The 17,436-nt window shown below is 48.8% G+C and overlaps 7 protein-coding genes across 7 annotated transcripts; 3 read left to right on the top strand and 4 right to left on the bottom strand.

Annotated features, from left to right (window-relative positions):
• Window positions 1-386: 386 nt before the first annotated feature.
• Window positions 387-1,151, top strand: N7516_002481 (RWD domain-containing protein; the record flags this gene model as incomplete). Its single annotated transcript, XM_057215201.1, has 2 exons — window positions 387-453; window positions 529-1,151. 2 exons carry the CDS (start codon window positions 387-389, stop codon window positions 1,149-1,151), a joined length of 690 nt encoding a protein of 229 aa, XP_057077084.1.
• Window positions 1,152-1,582: 431 nt separating this feature from the next.
• Window positions 1,583-2,543, bottom strand: N7516_002480 (LYR motif-containing protein; the record flags this gene model as incomplete). Its single annotated transcript, XM_057215200.1, has 3 exons — window positions 1,583-2,212; window positions 2,277-2,437; window positions 2,495-2,543. 3 exons carry the CDS (start codon window positions 2,541-2,543, stop codon window positions 1,583-1,585), a joined length of 840 nt encoding a protein of 279 aa, XP_057077083.1.
• A 1,622-nt stretch (window positions 2,544-4,165) lies between these two features.
• N7516_002479 (E2 ubiquitin-conjugating protein MMS2) lies at window positions 4,166-4,823 on the bottom strand (the record flags this gene model as incomplete). Its single annotated transcript, XM_057215199.1, has 5 exons — window positions 4,166-4,226; window positions 4,279-4,358; window positions 4,415-4,540; window positions 4,601-4,680; window positions 4,751-4,823. 5 exons carry the CDS (start codon window positions 4,821-4,823, stop codon window positions 4,166-4,168), a joined length of 420 nt encoding a protein of 139 aa, XP_057077082.1.
• A 392-nt stretch (window positions 4,824-5,215) lies between these two features.
• On the top strand, window positions 5,216-10,555 carry N7516_002478 (uncharacterized protein; the record flags this gene model as incomplete). Its single annotated transcript, XM_057215198.1, has 5 exons — window positions 5,216-5,293; window positions 5,351-5,417; window positions 5,474-5,647; window positions 5,698-10,007; window positions 10,031-10,555. The coding sequence occupies 5 exons, from the start codon at window positions 5,216-5,218 to the stop codon at window positions 10,553-10,555; spliced, it is 5,154 nt and encodes a 1,717-aa protein (XP_057077081.1).
• A 440-nt stretch (window positions 10,556-10,995) lies between these two features.
• N7516_002477 (vacuolar protein sorting-associated protein 26) lies at window positions 10,996-12,659 on the bottom strand (the record flags this gene model as incomplete). The annotated part of the gene is made up of 5 exons (XM_057215197.1): window positions 10,996-11,225; window positions 11,541-11,657; window positions 11,776-11,800; window positions 11,881-12,353; window positions 12,440-12,659. 5 exons carry the CDS (start codon window positions 12,657-12,659, stop codon window positions 10,996-10,998), a joined length of 1,065 nt encoding a protein of 354 aa, XP_057077080.1.
• A 1,651-nt stretch (window positions 12,660-14,310) lies between these two features.
• On the top strand, window positions 14,311-15,107 carry N7516_002476 (gluconokinase; the record flags this gene model as incomplete). The annotated part of the gene is made up of 2 exons (XM_057215196.1): window positions 14,311-14,544; window positions 14,658-15,107. 2 exons carry the CDS (start codon window positions 14,311-14,313, stop codon window positions 15,105-15,107), a joined length of 684 nt encoding a protein of 227 aa, XP_057077079.1.
• Window positions 15,108-15,596: 489 nt separating this feature from the next.
• On the bottom strand, window positions 15,597-17,227 carry N7516_002475 (uncharacterized protein; the record flags this gene model as incomplete). The annotated part of the gene is made up of 4 exons (XM_057215195.1): window positions 15,597-16,697; window positions 16,768-16,839; window positions 16,899-17,002; window positions 17,059-17,227. The coding sequence occupies 4 exons, from the start codon at window positions 17,225-17,227 to the stop codon at window positions 15,597-15,599; spliced, it is 1,446 nt and encodes a 481-aa protein (XP_057077078.1).
• Window positions 17,228-17,436: the final 209 nt, after the last annotated feature.

Below are 17,436 nucleotides of genomic sequence, written 5' to 3'. Positions count from 1 at the left end.
GGACGTTATATGTAAAACTCCAATGTCTCTTTATATGTCTTATATATATCCTCGATGTTAACCTAGCTTGGGGAGTATATTCTGTGAATGTTAGTGAGCGGATCAGAGTGTTCTCAAGCAAATAGTAGAAGCCATCGAGGATGACGGCGAATTGATAGATACACGTGACCCGGCTTGGCCCCGACGTTTGGTGCGTTGACTTGGTTTGCGCTCCGATCTTTTTTTCTGAGTTGGTTAATACTACGATATCTCAAAGTCTTGCTTAGACAATATTTCAATCCTTCCCGCTAGAACCACTCTCATCTGCCCACGAGGTGTTTCCCGAAGAATCTGCACCTCCGGCGCTTAAATCGTTACCCCTCCAATCCGCGGGCGGATCAACAGCTATGGGTCGCGAAGACCAGATTGAAGAGCGTGAAGTGCTCGATTCAATCTTCCCTGATGAAATTACCGGTAAGTAATAGACAAGTTCTTCAGATGGGTCAAAGTTTCTTTTTATCCTTGCTCACAGCGAGACCTGGCACCTAGACATATCCGAAACCTCGTACCGTGTATCCATAACTCTCGATGCCCTCGAATATGATGGCGATGAATCAGAACAACCCGTCATATGCCTGGAAGTCGCCTACCCGGAAGAATACCCCGATGTTGGCCCAAATCTCAGCATTTCCTCTCCACCTAATGCCGTGAAGCATCCCCGGCTAGATGTCCAGGAAGACCGGGACCTACTGATGGAGTCTCTTCAGCCCACCATCGAGGAGAACCTGGGAATGCCGATGATATTCACACTGGTCAGCGCACTTAAGGAAAGCGCAGAGCAGCTTATGATCGAGCGAGCAGACGCCATTCAAGCTGAAATGGACCAAGTCGCCGCGAAGAGAGAAGAGGAGGAGAACCGAAAATTCCACGGCACAGCAGTCACCGTCCAGTCCTTCTTGGAGTGGCATGCAAAGTTCAAAAAGGAGATGGAGGACGAGGAGCTTCGAGTACGCGAAGAAAAGGAATCGGAGGACAAGAAGAAAAAGACCACGAAAGAGGAGAAAAAGCTCACAGGTCGGCAGTTGTGGGAGAAGGGCTTGGCCAAGGGTGATTATGACGAGGAAGACGAGGATGCCCTGCCAGCTGTTGAGAAGCTCAAAGTGGCTGCATAAGTAATACATAGAAATGTTAACGACCTGCCATTACTTTGAAATTATGTATTATAACCTTGTTGAATTGGTGTGATTATACTGAGAAACCAGCGAACTGGTATTAAAGGTAGGCGGAGTAATATACAGATCTGAAAGTCCGCATGGACTTGGGTTATGGTACAGGGAAAGATAATGCTCAAATCATTAGACAACAAAGGGCCTGAAACAGAACCGTTGTCTTTCTAGGAGCTGCTTGCTGAAGTCCAGTGACTTTGACAATGCTAGCAGTCCATGGTGCCCATTGGTCGCATGGCCATGGACGGTGGCTGTGATGTAGCTGGGCATTGACCTAAGCTATAATGGCACGTTCGTCTGCCCGAAGAGCCAGGGGAATGTACTTTGTGATGGCAATGACGTCTGCGCGGCAAGATGGACCACTTGGTTTCCAAGGTTCATTGCTTTAGCTGTTTTTGGTTAGCTTCTTCTTCCGCCAAAGCCTTTTCAGCTAGAACGATCTTCCACATGTTATCTGCAAGCTCTTTGGAATGCATATCGAAGTGTGCGATTTTCGCATTGACATCGACAATGGCATTTGCGGGATGCTCAGACCAAGTGGATGGTTCCTTAGTCTCGGTGACACGATCCCATTCCTCTTCATCCTTAGCGAAAAGAAGTTCTACTTTCAGCCGGTCTCGACGTTCGATCCAGTTCCAACGACGCCCAAGTTTTGTTCGAATGACGCTGCTAACGTTTCTCGGCTGCGGCTTTTTATAGCGCAGGAACGGAAGTCCGCGTGCATTGACAAGTACAGGGACATTGCGCTTCTTGTCACCTAACGGCCGGGGTCTGTCTAGGATCGAGGTAGCGTTCGGATGTCGCTGATTTGTTTCCTCCTGAAAGCGAATTGACTTTACTTTTCGGGCTTTCTTGGGCGTAAGTGGTTTGGCAGGTGGCGCTGCCAGCCGAATTTTCCTTTGCATCGCAGCATATTTATCTTTCTGTGATCTGGCTTGGGCTATGAGAGTCGTGATCCGGTGTGCATCATGCTGATTGGTATGAGACGAGGAGAGGAGATCTAGAGCCTGTCATACGGCGACAAGATATTAACACATAAGCTTAGCCTGGAGGAAGATTCGACGCGCATACCTCATAGCCTGCCTTCAGAGCATTTGCTGTTTGTGATGGGCTTTGTAATTTTTTATATTTTCGAAAATTCTGTCGAATGAGAGGTTTAGCTTCACCTAGCCACAGAGTGTTTGCAGCTGAAGGACGGCATTGTCGGAGAAGTGCTCGATAAAGCGCCAAACCTGTCATAGACAGATTGTCAGCTGGAAGGATTGAAAAGGTAGGGAGTCATCTCTCACAAGCAAAGCGATGAGCCCCGTTATGCTTCGGCACCAGCACTTTATGCATTCTGCCGTGTTGAATAGTTATACCAATAATGAAGCCAAAGCTAAACAACCATAGTTATGTCTTATCTTGTTCCTGCCTGGGGTGGACACCGCCCATTTACCGCCTACTGGAAATGCATTAGCGTATGGCAATATATTTTAGGGACCCGCCTAAAGATGCCTGAATATGTTGTACAACATACGTAACACCCCAAGAACACCATAGTAAATAGGATAAATTACAACTTGACATGTCAACAACGGTTGTCTATAGGAATCTTGTCTTTTGACCTATTGGTTCTTATATGATATCAAGTCTCGTTAGGGAGTTTTAAGAAATTTAATGATTTGGTGACTGAGTATATTTTTGGTCTGTGGTAGTGTAATTTTTCATACTGTGATATGCAAGTGTTAAACAGTCTTATCAACCGCTATCGGCTCACCAAATCAAATAAGGCTCGGTGGTTATGGCTTTCGCTACCAGACCCAACCAGCCACATACCAGTGTCTAGACTTTCCAATCAGTCTCACATTCCTAATTGGGTACCGCTCCTGCCTCGGTAGTAGAGACTTATGGCATCTTCCGGCATCCAGGCGGCATACAATTCTGGTATTTTCCGGCATCCGATTTAGAAGGTGGTATACAATTTTGGAATCATCCGGATCCAATCTAGACGGCGGTATACAATTCTGGCGTCTTCCGGCAAGGGGACCCGCGCGAAGGTCACGTGACCATATTTGTCTATATATACCCACATCCCCCCCGCAAATCTTCTTCTTCTTTTCTTTCTTCTTTAGCTCTCTTTGCCTATTGGCTTAGATCAAGTGTAGTATCTGTTCTTTTCAGTTTAATCTCTGAAAGTTTCCGTCCAGGAAACACTTTGATTATTCCTATTTTTGGAACCCGCAGCTTGGCCCCTGTGCTTGCGCATGCCTCGTTGCACAGTGTCATTGGGCTTACACTGACCCCGATCGACGCGAACTCCTTTTTCATCAACTGTTCGGCTTGTCCGGGTGCTTGGAGAAGAAGTTTTTCAGTAAACGTAGATGATGTACCCTCTATTGGTTAACATTTCTCTCAATTTTCATGGCGCAGTCTACACCCTCTTGTGTCTGGTTGTCTTCTGCTGTGTTTTATCTCCTGCATGGGGTTGGGTCAGAGAGGTGGGAACTGTAAGGGCACGAACGCCATCCAGTGAGAACTACACTGAGAACTAGAGCATGGATTGGTCTTCTTGGTGTCTTGCCCTGTCCCTATATTTGATGTGGTGTCTCACGACCCTATGGTTGCTTCATACTAGACAGCAAGAATTTACGCCTACAAAGACAATCATTGGCTAAGTGAATCACTCTACGGAGTATGTCATCACTCAATAAAAGAATAACGATCATTTGATTTTGTTATTGGTAAACACGCGCCTGCCGCAATGCCCAGTTCCACAAAACAAAAAACTTTAGAGATAGATACCTAATGTAGGGATGGAAATTGAAAGTTGGGGCCCAAAAGAACCCTTGCTGATGCTTTCATGCAGAGACTGTACACGCTCTAGGGTCATAGAAAAAGAGAAGAAGCCAGGAAATTTAAATGAAGCCGACCCTGATACTCCGAGATCCGCCTGCACTGAGTGGGTCTCACATGCTGGACTAAAAAGTTGAGCCCTCTGGGGGCTGCGGCAGCTTCTTATGCTGGGGCAAGGCCATGTACCTGGATAAAGTGTCAACCTCAACCGTCGACTTGTGCCATTATTTGTGCTTACCTTCTCAATTCAATTAGAACTGTCTCCATGGTGTTGTCTCGTTTCCACTGCGCAAGGGTTGGAAGCTTTGTCGGATCGACCTGTAGTATAAACACTCAGTAATGGCTTCGTGTTTTCGTATCCACTCTCCTCATACCTTGCCAGAGCTGGAATCAACACATGGAATGTTCACTCGAGAGACGAATTGAATGGTAGGCGGGTTATCGGGGTAGTCAGGTCCGCAGTGAATGTTCACACTGTATATCCGGTTCTCATGAACGCTCTGAAAGACGGCAGATTAGCGATAGTTTCGTGGTGGCGTGAGGTACAGTCAGAAACTAACGTGAGGCGGGCCGAGAATGGTTCCATTCCAGTTGCTCATCATCATATCCTCCCCATCAGCAAGTCCGTATGAGCAGGCATCTAGAAATAAGACACATACGTCAGTGATCTAAGATCGGACATTGTCGGAGATCGTAGGAGTTGATCGTACCTGCACTCAGACCCTTCTCACCCTTCTCAAGCTCCTCCAGGAGTCGAAAGTTTCTTGGGACCTTAGCAGCCATGTTGAGCACTGAATAGTGGTTTCAAAGGCTGGAAATATCACGACAAGTGTGAATAGATGCCGAAGAGGGATGTTGCGACAAGAGGGGCAATGCGCTAGGCGGTCAAGTCAGAACACGATCACGTGCGATACAGCTTATCTATGGCTTGGCACCTGTTGGAGATGCCACGCCTTGTTGATCCCATCGTGGAATCGTTGTAATAGCAGAATCGCTGTCATTGTTCTCTTGCTGCTCACATGAACTCAGCATCAAAGCTCAAATTCTACAACTAGTCTGGTGTGGAAACACCGATACATTCATCTGCGATCGAGAGCTCCCCGTACTGTTGACATCGGGACCTCGGGCATTAGCCTGTGCTGGCCATGCTTTGAGACAACAGACCTATAATAGAAATGTCCTCCCAATTCTTGCAGACGGAGATTGCCAATTTGATTCATGAGTCTCGAAGGAAAAACTCCGATTTACGAAATGTTAGTTATCACTCTCTAGGCATCATCGGCCATGGCACACTAATGATGAATTGACAGGCCGCTGAACAATCGTTGAATGAGCTCAAAGCACTGCCCTCAACTTCAGAGGCTCAGATAGCAGCAGGTAATTTCTCACATGGCAATGTTTTTGTCAGTTCTCAACCACTAAATTGCCATTAGACCTTGTTCGCAAACCGAATTTCGTCGAGCCATTCATCATTGCATGCCATACTCGACATGCAAAGCTTGCCGGTATTGGTGTTATCTGTTTACAGAGACTAATTGCATCTCGCTCATTACCCTCGAGTCGTTTGAAAGATGTCCTCGCAGGCCTGAAGGAGACAACGAGCTTGAGTAAATGACCAAACAAATCAACATGTTTTAATTGCGCTAACGCTTGCTAGGCCTTGATATCCAGCTGAAAATTCTACAATCTCTGCCTTCGCTTTTGCAGTTTTATTCCAATGAATTGAGCGGGGAGCTTCTTGCGAACACCTTGGAAATATGCGCCACGTTACAGGCAAGCAAGACAATTGCAGTCTCTAGTACTGCCGCTGCCACTCTCCAGCAGCTGGTGGTATCTACATTTGAAAGGGTTTCGAGCGAAGACAATCTTCCCAATGATGCCAAAATCACCACAACAATCAAAGTCGATGGTCAGTCGCTTAACATCGGCTACTTCGCCTATGATGCACTGCAAGTATTGGATGATCTCTGTCGTCTGATCGATGGTGAACCACTGCAATTTCTGCGAACTCGAACCCTATCCCCGACTTTTGTGCTCGAACTTATAGAGAGTATCCTTCTGAACAGCGGCCGCCTTTTTGTGGGACATCCCGAACTTTCGCAAGTGCTGCGCGTTCGGTTGTTACCACTAGCCGTCCGTTGTCTATCTGAGAGGTATTCATTCGCTCAAACTGTCCGAGTCACTCGAATTCTTCTCATTCTTCTGAAGCGTTATATGTCTCTGTTGACTACAGAATGCGAGATGGCATTGAGTCTGATAACCCATCTCGTTGAACCAGATGCGACCGCTCCTTGGAAACGATTACTTTGCATGGAAGTTTTTCGGGGGCTATACTCGGAGCCGGGTGCTGTGCGGCTGATCTATACTTTGTATGACGGCGAGGAAGGCAGAAAGAACATCCTCCGCGACCACATGGCTGCGCTTGTTCGGCTAGCTTCAGAGAAGCCTGCTTTGATTGGCGTCAGCAATCAATCAACAGTACCTTCCCGCGCGGAGCATTCAAGATCTACCACAGAGGATCAAATAACTCTCGAAACAGGTGGTGTTGCTGGTGTCATTGGGTCAACTGTTCCTCCCAGTGAGACAAAGGTGCCTGGAATCAGCACCCAGTGGAGTGTTGTTCGTGCGCCATTCATCGATCTCCTAGACAAGACAGATCCGCCCACACCGCCGGACACTTACATTTACAGCCTCGTTCTTAATTGTATCAGCAGCTTTGCTGAAGGGCTAGCGAAATTTATTCTTCCATTGACGGTCCCAGACCTAAAGCAAAGACGCAAGAATCGACTTATGAGCCCAGTTCAAGGACCCGACTCCGCCAGGTCTTCTCAAGATTTCACAGCAGAACCCACCCGAGTGCAGTCTACCTCGTCGTCGAAAAAGCCACATGTTCCCATCAATCCTCTGGATCTGCAGTCTCATGTACAGTATCCCGCCATCAAGACTTGTGCGGCGATAATAGAGAACTGTTGGCCCGCTGTCCTAGCAGCTTGCTCCATCTTCTTGCGCGCATCCTTGGATGATGAGTATTACCACAATCTTGTTCGAGCATTTCAAAAATTAGCTCATGTGGCCGGTCTTCTAAGATTAGCTGTTCCCCGAGATGCTTTCTTGACAACTCTTGGAAAAGCTGCCACGCCCGTGAGTGCAGGTGGTGCCAAATCACATAATGTGTCTGTCACTGGCTCTCAGCAAAGTGACGCGGCCCAAAAGAAACGGAGAAGTGCGGATCTGTCAAATTCCGGCCCTTTGTCAATAGAGTCTGCAGGGACAACTGCCGGGGAAGGGCCTCCGGTGTCTTTAAGCACAAGGAACCTGCTTTGCATGCGGGCTTTGCTCAACCTCGGAATTGCCTTGGGGCCGACATTAGATCAGCCAGCCTGGTCCATTATTTTTGAAACACTTCAATATACTGGACTAGTGATTGGCATGTCCTCAAGCGCAATGGTAAAATCGGCCAGTGGAGTTGGGGAGATTCCAGTCACCCCAGGAAACGATGTGCCAACTGCTAATCTTGGGCCTGAAGTGATCGCGGTACAGGCGGCTTCTACCAAAATGCTCGAAAGCTCCAGCGATTTCCCAAGTGTATCTTTCGAGGAAATACTACTTGCCTTGTTGAATCTGTCAACATTTACGGAGCAGCGTCGCAACCGGGGTGATGCCCAGGAAGTATCAGAAATGCCTCGAACGCCACAATCCTCCCAAGCAGGTGGACGCTTGCACCAAGGTTCCCGACGCGTGTCGCATACTGTCGGAAAATCAAGAATGCAAGACGAGGAACTCAAATTTGTACTTGAGAGAGGAAACGAACTAGCCAAGGCAAACCTTGGGAGACTGTCTTCGCTTGAAGAAGACGACAGCAAAGCATGGGAGTTACTGACGCAAAGTCTCATCTCGGCTTCCGCAAATACTACCGTCAGTCCAAATCTTCGCCTGCAGGCAAGCGCAATTTTGAATTCACTCGCCTTCTCAACAATGAAGCAAAGGGAAGAAGACGACGAGAAAGTCTACAATCAAGTGCAGACGAGGAATTTGCAGACATTGAAAGCTCAGGTCGCCTCGCTCTATGCATCGGATATGCACACCTCCAAGTCTTTACCGATAACCGTCATTGAAATTCACGAACAGACCTTGGAAGTGTTAAATAACATCCTAGAACAGTATGCAGAAACCTTCGTGGACGGATGGCACCTGATATTTGATTTGATATCTGGTGTTTTCCAATTTTCCCCAGATCTTGGGGCTGGCGATAGGCCTTCCACTCTAATAGAGCGCAGATCGTCAGCTCTTCCGGCAGGCCCTCGTTTAGTACGTGCTGCGTATAAGTCTTTGCACCTTGTTGCATCCGATTTCCTCTCTCTACTGCCAGCGCCTTGTCTCTTGAGCTTGGTGAATGCCTTCTCCAGCTTTACGTCGCAAATCCAAGATTTCAACATCTCCCTCACCACCACCTCATTTTTCTGGAACGTTTCCGACTTTCTCCAGGGTCAGATTGAGCAGATCTCACTTGCCCATGTCGATGCATCCGTCAGCGAAGAAGAGCTAGCTAAATTAGCCCATGACGAAGACCCTTCTGTTTCTCGGAACTCGTTGTGGCTGCTGCTGTTGCTTCGCATCGTTGATATCACGACAGATAGTCGACCTGAGATTCGAAATAGCGCAGTCCATACGCTTTTGCGCATCTTTGACGCCTACGGGCAGCAGCTCTCACCCAAAGCTTGGCGTTTGTGTCTAAACATGGTCCTCTTTAAGATGGCCGAGGGAATTGAGACCCCTCTCCTCCAAGCCAAGAACAATCGGAGCAATGCAAAATCCGATGACTTCAAGGCGTGGGTGGATACGACAGTGGTGATGGTCAAGGGTTTGTCGAATCTGATGACGAATTTCTTCGAGACCCTGGTGCAGGATGAGAAGTTCGATCAATCCTGGAAGCGACTTTTGAAGTACTTGCAAAGTCTGATTGACTTGCATGTTTTGGAATTCAGTGAAGCAACATTTTCTAGCCTCTCGGCAATTCTCCTCCTGGTGCAAAATGGAGATGAACTTAGCAACGATGCTCTTGAATGTGCATGGCTCCTTTGGGAAAACGGACACCCTGCTGGCGATGAGAAAACGCTCGACTTGGACCAACCAAACCAGGATGCTGCTTTGGCCTATCTACATGCATTCCAGCAGGTCTACCGCCTTTACAAAGACCAGCTGACTACGAAACACATCGAAAAGGTCCTCCATCATCTCAGTTTACTTGCGTGGAACTCGGTCTCTCCGCGTTACTCTCCAGATGTCGACCGACCCTCGGCCCTGCAGACCCTGGTCATTGATTGTATCAAGACACTCTGCCTGGAGAAAGAGGACTCCCAGCCGGATATTCTCTTGTGTCTTGCCGAACTGTCCGATTCAGCACTATCGAAATGGAGCCCTGACAGCGACAGCCGAAGACCGGCGTTCGTGGCCTTCTCGAAGCGCACCATCGATCTTGTCAGCTGGTACATCGCCGAATTCGGCATCAAGCAAGATGTCTTCACGAATGGTGCACTTGCGAAATCCCTCGAGCACCTCGGTACTCTAATTACGCAAAAGTACACCTGGCAAGGCAAGGACCGCGAACCTTTCCTCTGGCAAAAGGCCACGACAGTGTCCCTGAACGTTCTCCAAGTTGCAGTCCCCTACGTGGAAAAGCAATACACAAAGACAAACAAGTCCGAAACATCCCAGTTCTGGCAACGCATCGTCGACATCACAAATGGAATAGTTTCCGCCCGCGACTTCCAATCCCAACAACTCCCCAACGCCCGACTCACCGCAGACGAAACATTCGACATAAAAGCCTTCACCCGCCTGAAGACTCTCATCCTCCCATCCCTCGGAGCAGCATCAATCCCAGACGCCGTCCGCCGCGACTTCGCCCGCGCTCTCTTCCGCTCCTCCTTCATTTACGCCCCCTCCGCTTCGACCTACCAACCACCGGTCCCGAAGACACACCCCTACAGGACTTCTACAACGTCCGCCCCGGCCGCACCTTCAACCCACCACCAACCTTGCGCCCGGGAATAGCATACGTCCTCATAGACACGCTCTTCGAGCTCGCCGCACACTCGCAAGCCAAGACCGAAACAAAAGCAGACGCCCCGTCCCCGCAGACCCTGCTCGCCCGCTCGATCTCACCCTACCTCCTCCTGCGCTGCGCGGTCTCGCTCAAGTCTTACATCGCAGACCAGCCGTTGCGCGGCTTGATGCCTCAGCCCACGCCTGCCCGCAAGGCGCTGCTCCATCTGCTCGTCCGCATGGTCGAGCTGAAGAGTGAGCCGTCGGCTATCCCAGATCCGCCTTCGCTGAAGACTGTCTCGGCTGTTAAGGGTGAGGATGCGGAGGAGCATCACTATCGGAAACATCTTGAGTGGATTTATCCGTTGGTTGTGCGCGCTGTGCAGGTTGCTGGTAAAGAGCGTGATGATGGGCAGATTCTCCAGGCGCTGGGGAAGGTGTTGCAGGAAATTGGTCAGTTGGAGTATTAGAGCTAGGACTTGGTTGTGGATAAAGAAAGGATGACCCCCGGGCCCGGCTGCGTGTGTATTATGTACTATGTGGCGATCAATGCATTGTTTTATTTTATGGTTATATGTTGTACTCTAGACTCAAGATCTTCCCGGACCAAGACATCGGAAAGGAGGACATTCTACAATCTGAATTTAAGGTGAGGTTCGATTTAGAATGAGGCTTGGCACGAATGTATGTTGTAGGCAGAGTAAAGTATACTACAGAAGTGATATCGTGACATAGCCGTGAGACAGGACTAACGGACACAAAAGGAATAGTGAGTAGTAGAGTAGTAGAGAAGTAGAGGACTAGAGGAAATTCGAGATCGAGACAAGAGGCGGGTATAGAAGAACAGATCCGCAGGTACCAAGAAGCTGTAAGAAAGACGCGAGCGACAATGAGAATAGAATGCGATAGTCTATGCTGCAGGCGCAGGAACAGGCTGCGGCTCCTGCCGAAGCGGCGTGGTGACTTCCCTGCCGGGACCAGCGGTAGCAGAGCCCGGTGGAAGAGCGGGCTGCTGACGCTGTTGCTCGAGGATCATCTGCTGCTGGATCTGCTGTTGCTGTGCGATCTGGGCGTTCGGGGCGATCTCGGGGGCTTGGCGGTAGAGCGCAATTTCGGATTGTTTGAAGTAGCGACGGGCATCTGTTATTTGATTAGTTTGAGACATTGACATTGTAGACCAATGATGTATCAGAAGGGAAGAGTATGGTAAATTGCATCGGTTAGAACCAGAAGTGGTTTAGCGTGGGGGTGTCGGGAATTGGGGGGGATGCAAATCGGAAACACATGACGCAACCCGGGCCGACTTGGATGGGGTAATTTCAATTGCCGACGGCTATTGCAGGCATCTTCCGTGTCTGCACCCCGCATTCTGGGATGCGCCATGGACTGTGATTTGAAGATTGCCAAGGACTGGGGAAAGAAACAGAGAAAGAATGGGGGGTAATTGGAGCGTACCTTCGTCAATCAGTACGAGACTGAGATAGTACCTTGTCGAGTACTTCTTGTTAACGTCGCGGAATGTCGGCGTCAAGTCAAATCCACCAAGGAACAGACGGATTGGAATGGTTTCACCTATGAAAAGTCAGCTATGCTCAAGGTTACCCCAAGCTTGCCAATCAATCCTCGCGAGAATCATTGAGACCGCGGGTTAATGGCCGTTGGGTCCACGGTTTGCGCAGTGTTCACTAACCTCTGGATGGCGAACCATCCATAATCTGTACACAAGTCAGCATTCCTATGCTCTGCGTTTCATACCCCCAATATTACATCAAGTGTTGTTCAATATACCACATACCTCAAAGCGCACCAAAGTCTCACTCTCGTTATATTGATTTGGCGGGGATCCCGTTGTCTCGCGCCGAATGATAGACAATTCCATATGCTTGATCTTGAGCCGCACGAGCAAGAAATAGATACGGCCAACAATCACATCCTTGAGATGATACTTGGATTTGGAATATTCGAATTCGATATGCAAGCAGTCCTCGATACCGACGTCCATCTTGATGGGGCTGTTATTCTCCGGTGGCATGCGGTATGAGTACACCCACAAGTCCTTCTCCCGAATGACATCCGCCATGCGCCGCGAGACAGTCACCCGGACAAAGTAGCGCAGCTTGACGTTGATACCATTGTAAGACTCGTATTGCTTTTCAACGTTCTTGAAATTGAAGGGGAAGGTCTGCGGGTGGAGCAGCTCGCCGGGGGCGGCGAGTTCCTGGACCAGGGAAAGGAATTCATAATGGTTGCCTCGGTCGTAGAACATCTCTGTATTCCGAAATAGCAAGGTGTTAGCGGCGAATCAGCGATGGCGAAATCCAGCTGGGAGAGGCTGGGTGGATGGTCCAACGCACCAATCGTGCCAATAAATTGCACCTTGATCCCCGTATGTTCGAGTCGCTTGCCATCCTTCGGTCTGATGGTCACGGCACCCTTGACGGACTCGCCGTCCATGTACAGAGGGACCCGCTCGCGGCGGCCCTTGTCGAGCTTGACGTCGACGGTCTGGCGCTCATCGAGGTCTTCGAGGACCACATCGATGTCGACCGGTGTGGAGAAGAAGAGGGAAGCCATTGTGGAGGTAATTGAGGCTGCAGCTATCGAGGCCCGAACCAATAAGTCGGAGCTTTGATGATCTGGAGCTGTCGCGGTGGCCTGGAGATGGCTTATGTAATACCGCCTCCCCGCCCCGCCCCCATGAACTGATTGACATGTTTTTGTATAGAAAATGGTGATTGCAGTATAAGATTGATTTGAATCAATATCTACATGCGATATTTGATATTCATTTCATTTCTAACTCCACTTCGTCTCCTCCAATGTTAAATCAATGTTAGTTCCAGAACTAACATTAAAGGTAACTAGTTACTGATACCATTGATCTACAACTACCCGTTGGACTCCGGACTCTGACTCTGGACTCCATGGGCTCTTCAGACATGTCAGATCCACTGACAGGTACCTCCTCAACATTACCCACCGATTGGACCTGAAGCCTGTCTACGCTGTCCTTATCCTCCAAACATCCAAACATCCAAACACAAAATTAGCCATACGGATCAAGGCCCAGCACACCCTGTAAACTACACCGGATAAGCATGAGATCGGATATGTCGGAATCCGCTTCCCGCCACAGTCAGTTGCCCTCGTGATCATGAAGAAAACCAGCGGAAAATCAATTTTCTCGTACAAGCAAATGATTCGACCCTTTTACCCCGCGGGAAGTTCCTTTCTTCCCCGGATTCTGAGGGGGGAAAATACGGCCTGGTCATGTTTACCAGGCACACACCGGGTATAGTCGGTGTGACTGTGGGAATCACCATGCATATTCATTCCCTGCTCATGTTGTCGTGTCTTTTCAAGGGTTGTATTCTATCGGATGAGATTGTATGTATTTCCCGGAATGTTTGTCCCCTCCCCCCTGTGTGTGTTCCACGGGATGAGTATCGGCAATCCGTGTACGGAGTACGGAGTACAATCTTTCAATAATCGGGTGGATCTGCGAATTTTCGAGAGTGTGGGGGGCCGCCTTTCGGTGTCGAGTTCCTCGGAGTGTTGTTCGGCACGGGACATGTGAGAGATAAAGGAAGGGAATGACACAGATATTAGTGGGATACGCAGATGTTAGTGGGATGAATACAAAATCTCAGCTAAAGTCAGGGGGAAATGGGGGGGGGTGGGAAAGGAAATTGACTTGGATTGGAACTGGCGGTGTCTTTCTTGTCCCTTCTTGTGTTTCTAGCGTGGGGGTGAGTTACCGTACCAAATACCGTGACATCATGGATTTGTATGGAGAATATGTGGTATTTGATTGGGGTTAATATATTAATATGTAAATGTGTATATATATATGTATATATATATAACTATAATATATATATAATCTTATATATGAACTTGATCTGAACGGCTATTCAACTCGGGTATAGAGATCACAAAGGTTGAAGATATCATAACTAGTTATGTACCCCATCTCCCCCCACTCGGCTTCTGGAATCTTTTCCTTACCCGACCCACTGTGATACAAAAATATATAAGTACACTTAAAGAAAAAAAGTCATACGCTTTTTATATTTCTGACCTTTTATTCAATAAATCTCACGCTGTTATAAAAACACATTCCCCCCCGTGTACTATCACTACAGCGTCATAATCTCCACCTCGACCCAAATTATTATTTTTGGATAATCATCCCAAATCCAAAAAAACATCTTCTTCCTACATCATGCTTTCCGCAGGGGAACGACCCCAGCCTCCTCACGCTTCCATAGTAGATTCTACCGTGAGCAAGGCGCGCATCATGCCGGATCTCATCAATGGAACCAACGGAGTAACAACCTCCAAACCAACACAAATGCAACATATCTGGGTTGTGACCGGTCCAGCAGGGTGCGGAAAGAGTACCGTCGGTAACGTCCTACGCACCGAGCTAGCCATACCATTCCTAGAAGGCGACGACGTAAGTATCCCCTCCCCCTCCCCATCTATACACCAAATCACACTACACACCATCCAAACCATCCAATTGCGCCCAACCCTAACTACAAATAACTAACAAAACACCACTCCCAGTACCACCCGACAGCAAACAAAGACAAAATGGGTCAAGGCATCCCACTCACAGACGAGGACCGCTGGGACTGGCTGATCTCCCTTCGCCAAGCCGCAATCGACGCGCTCTCCTCAGAAGACGACAACTTTCACCCACCCGCCGGCGTCGTAGTAGCCTGCTCCGCGCTAAAGCAGAAGTACCGGGATGTGATGCGCGTCGCTGCGTACGGCTCGTCCTCCGTGCAGATCCACTTCGTCTACCTCAAGCTCAGTGAGACGGTGTTGATGCAGCGTGTCACACAGCGTGAATCGCATTATATGAAGAGTGACATGGTGCACTCGCAGCTTGCGGCGCTGGAGGAGCCCAAGGGTGAGTGGGATGCTATTACAATCAATGTTGAGGGGACGATGGAGGAGGTGCAGCGCAATGTTATTGATGCTGTTGTTGAGAAGCTTGCTGAGTATAAATGATTCCCTTTTTTTTCTTTGCCCTCGCATCTTTCTGTGGGTTGATCGGGGGAGGCCACTGGGATTGTTGGTGATGTCTCATTGCCATGCGAAAATGGGTATGATCTATGCATGGAGGATTTAGCATTTTGTTTTTGTTTTTTGTTATTTTGTGGTTCCTCCCAATGGTGTTTGGTGTTTTGGCCGGCTTGGCTATGTCACCGGTCTGTTTTAGCTCTGGAGTTCTTGAAGCTCGCATCCAGAGCTTCTGTTTCATGCTGTTTTGATATATCAACTGTCTGGCTTGGCAGACTTCGTGATATCCTTTGTTCTTGTGGATATTCATATCAATTGACTTGTCTATATCTTTTTTCTCTCTATTCTCTGTACTATGAAGCTCAACTATAATATATTGGAGCTAGCAAACTACATAAACCACGCAGTGTCTTATGATGTACCCATAATTTGTTATATTTAGATACAAGTACTTGATCAAGAGGTGACCGATATAATTCACCTAAGATTTAGAAGCATAAGCTCAGGCGACTCAACTAGGTCCTTAACCCTGTTACCCATCCTCGCCATGGTTGCCCCATCAATGACACGGTGGTCCGCACTCCAACTGAAGTTAACCATATCCCCGCGTGTAACCTGTCCATCCTCATCAAAGACCGGTACAGCTCTAGACCTACCTACGCCGAGAATAGCCACTTCCGTCGGCACAATCACCGGAGCCACATATGTACCTCCGATATTGCCAATATTCGACACAGTGATAGTGCCACCACCGAGATCAGCGGGCGTCAACTTGCCGGCCTTACCAAGGGCACTTAGCCGCGCGACCTCAGCGGCAATATCGAAGATCGATCGGTTAGCGACGTCTTTGATGTTCGGAACAATCAGACCGTTCGGCGTATCCATAGCAATTCCGATATTGTGCTTGGCGCGCATGACTAGCTTTGGCTTGGTGGGGTCTGTGACATCGACTTTCGAGTTGAGGATTGGGAAATCGGTCAGAGCTTGTGAAACGGCCTTTACGACGAAGGGGAGGAATGTGATTTTGGTAGGATCACGTTTGTCGCTGGCGAGTTTCTTGCGGATGGCCGTGATGTCGTTGACTTTGAGTTCGTCCGCGTAGAGGAAGTGTGGGGTGTTCGCGGATTTGGTCATTGTCTTGAACATTTGTGATTGGATCGGGGTCAGTTTGACAATTGACTCTGCTTGTCGTGTGTCTGCTGACGCGGAAACGGGGGCGGGTACTGATGTTGGAACTGGAGCATCTCTCTCTGCTACGAATTTTAGGACATCTTCTTTCATCACCCGCCCGTCTTTGCCGGTTCCGTTGATTTCGAGGATGTTCACCCCGTTGCTCTTCAGTAGCCCGCGCACGGCGGGTACTGCAAGGGATGCATGCTTTGTCCTGGGTGTCTCCTCTGTAACCTGGGTAGGAGTAGGGGTTATTAGAGAAGCCTCGGCTTCTTGAGTTGCAGGTGTGATCTCAGAGGCCGAGGTAGGTTCAGAAGCTGGGGTTGGTTCAGACGCCGCTGCCGTTGATCCGTGTGGCGGGTCATCAGCGGGATATTTTCCATCTGCAACTTCGATGTCACAGAGTGCCTACCAAGGCCTGTTAGTATGGTAATTGCAGTGTGAATGTCGGATGGGCAAGAGTGAAGGTAGTACACACCCTTCCCGTAGGCACTGTATCATCTGTCTCGAAATGTAGTTTCTTGATAACGCCTTCGTATCTCGAAGTAATCTGGGTTCGTTAGCCATTAACCCATCCCATAATAAGGGAACAAAGGAGGTAGCACTCACATCGTCGACAGCTTTATCCGACTGATATTGGCACAAAGGCTTCCATTCCTCGATATGAGCCCCTTCCTCCACGTACCATTGAATGATCTGGACCTCGGTGATACCTAGCAATTGTGAGTGAACAAATTAAGAAATGAGGTGGTAATTAGATAGAGATTACCCTCGCCGACATCCTTTAGGACTTGTGATTTGATCCCCCATAGTAGAGAGCTGGCATGGAATCTTCGGGACAAGAGTGGAGGTAGGGTGGAGCGAATGCGGAGGCGATTCTGGGGTAGACAAGGTCTGAAGTTGCGGGCAGTGAGTCCCCCGCTGCGGCTGAAACTCATGGTTGAAAGGGCAGGGTGGTAGTAGCAAATTCAAAGGATGTTCTTTAAAATTCTTGAAGAGAAAAGGAGCATTGTGTCTACTTTATTTGGCACTCGAGCATCGACTGTTCTGCCCGCACGCCGATGCTAACCGACGCTACCCACGTGATCTCCCCGCATCTATGCAAGTATGGGACCCGCCACATAACTCTCATGGGTTTATATTGCCA

Source organism: Penicillium verrucosum (genome assembly GCF_028828655.1).
Source record: "Penicillium verrucosum strain IBT 35672 chromosome Unknown utg000001l_segment0_segment0, whole genome shotgun sequence".
Taxonomy (NCBI): domain Eukaryota; kingdom Fungi; phylum Ascomycota; class Eurotiomycetes; order Eurotiales; family Aspergillaceae; genus Penicillium; species Penicillium verrucosum.
This window is presented reverse-complemented; position numbering and strand designations above follow the sequence as displayed.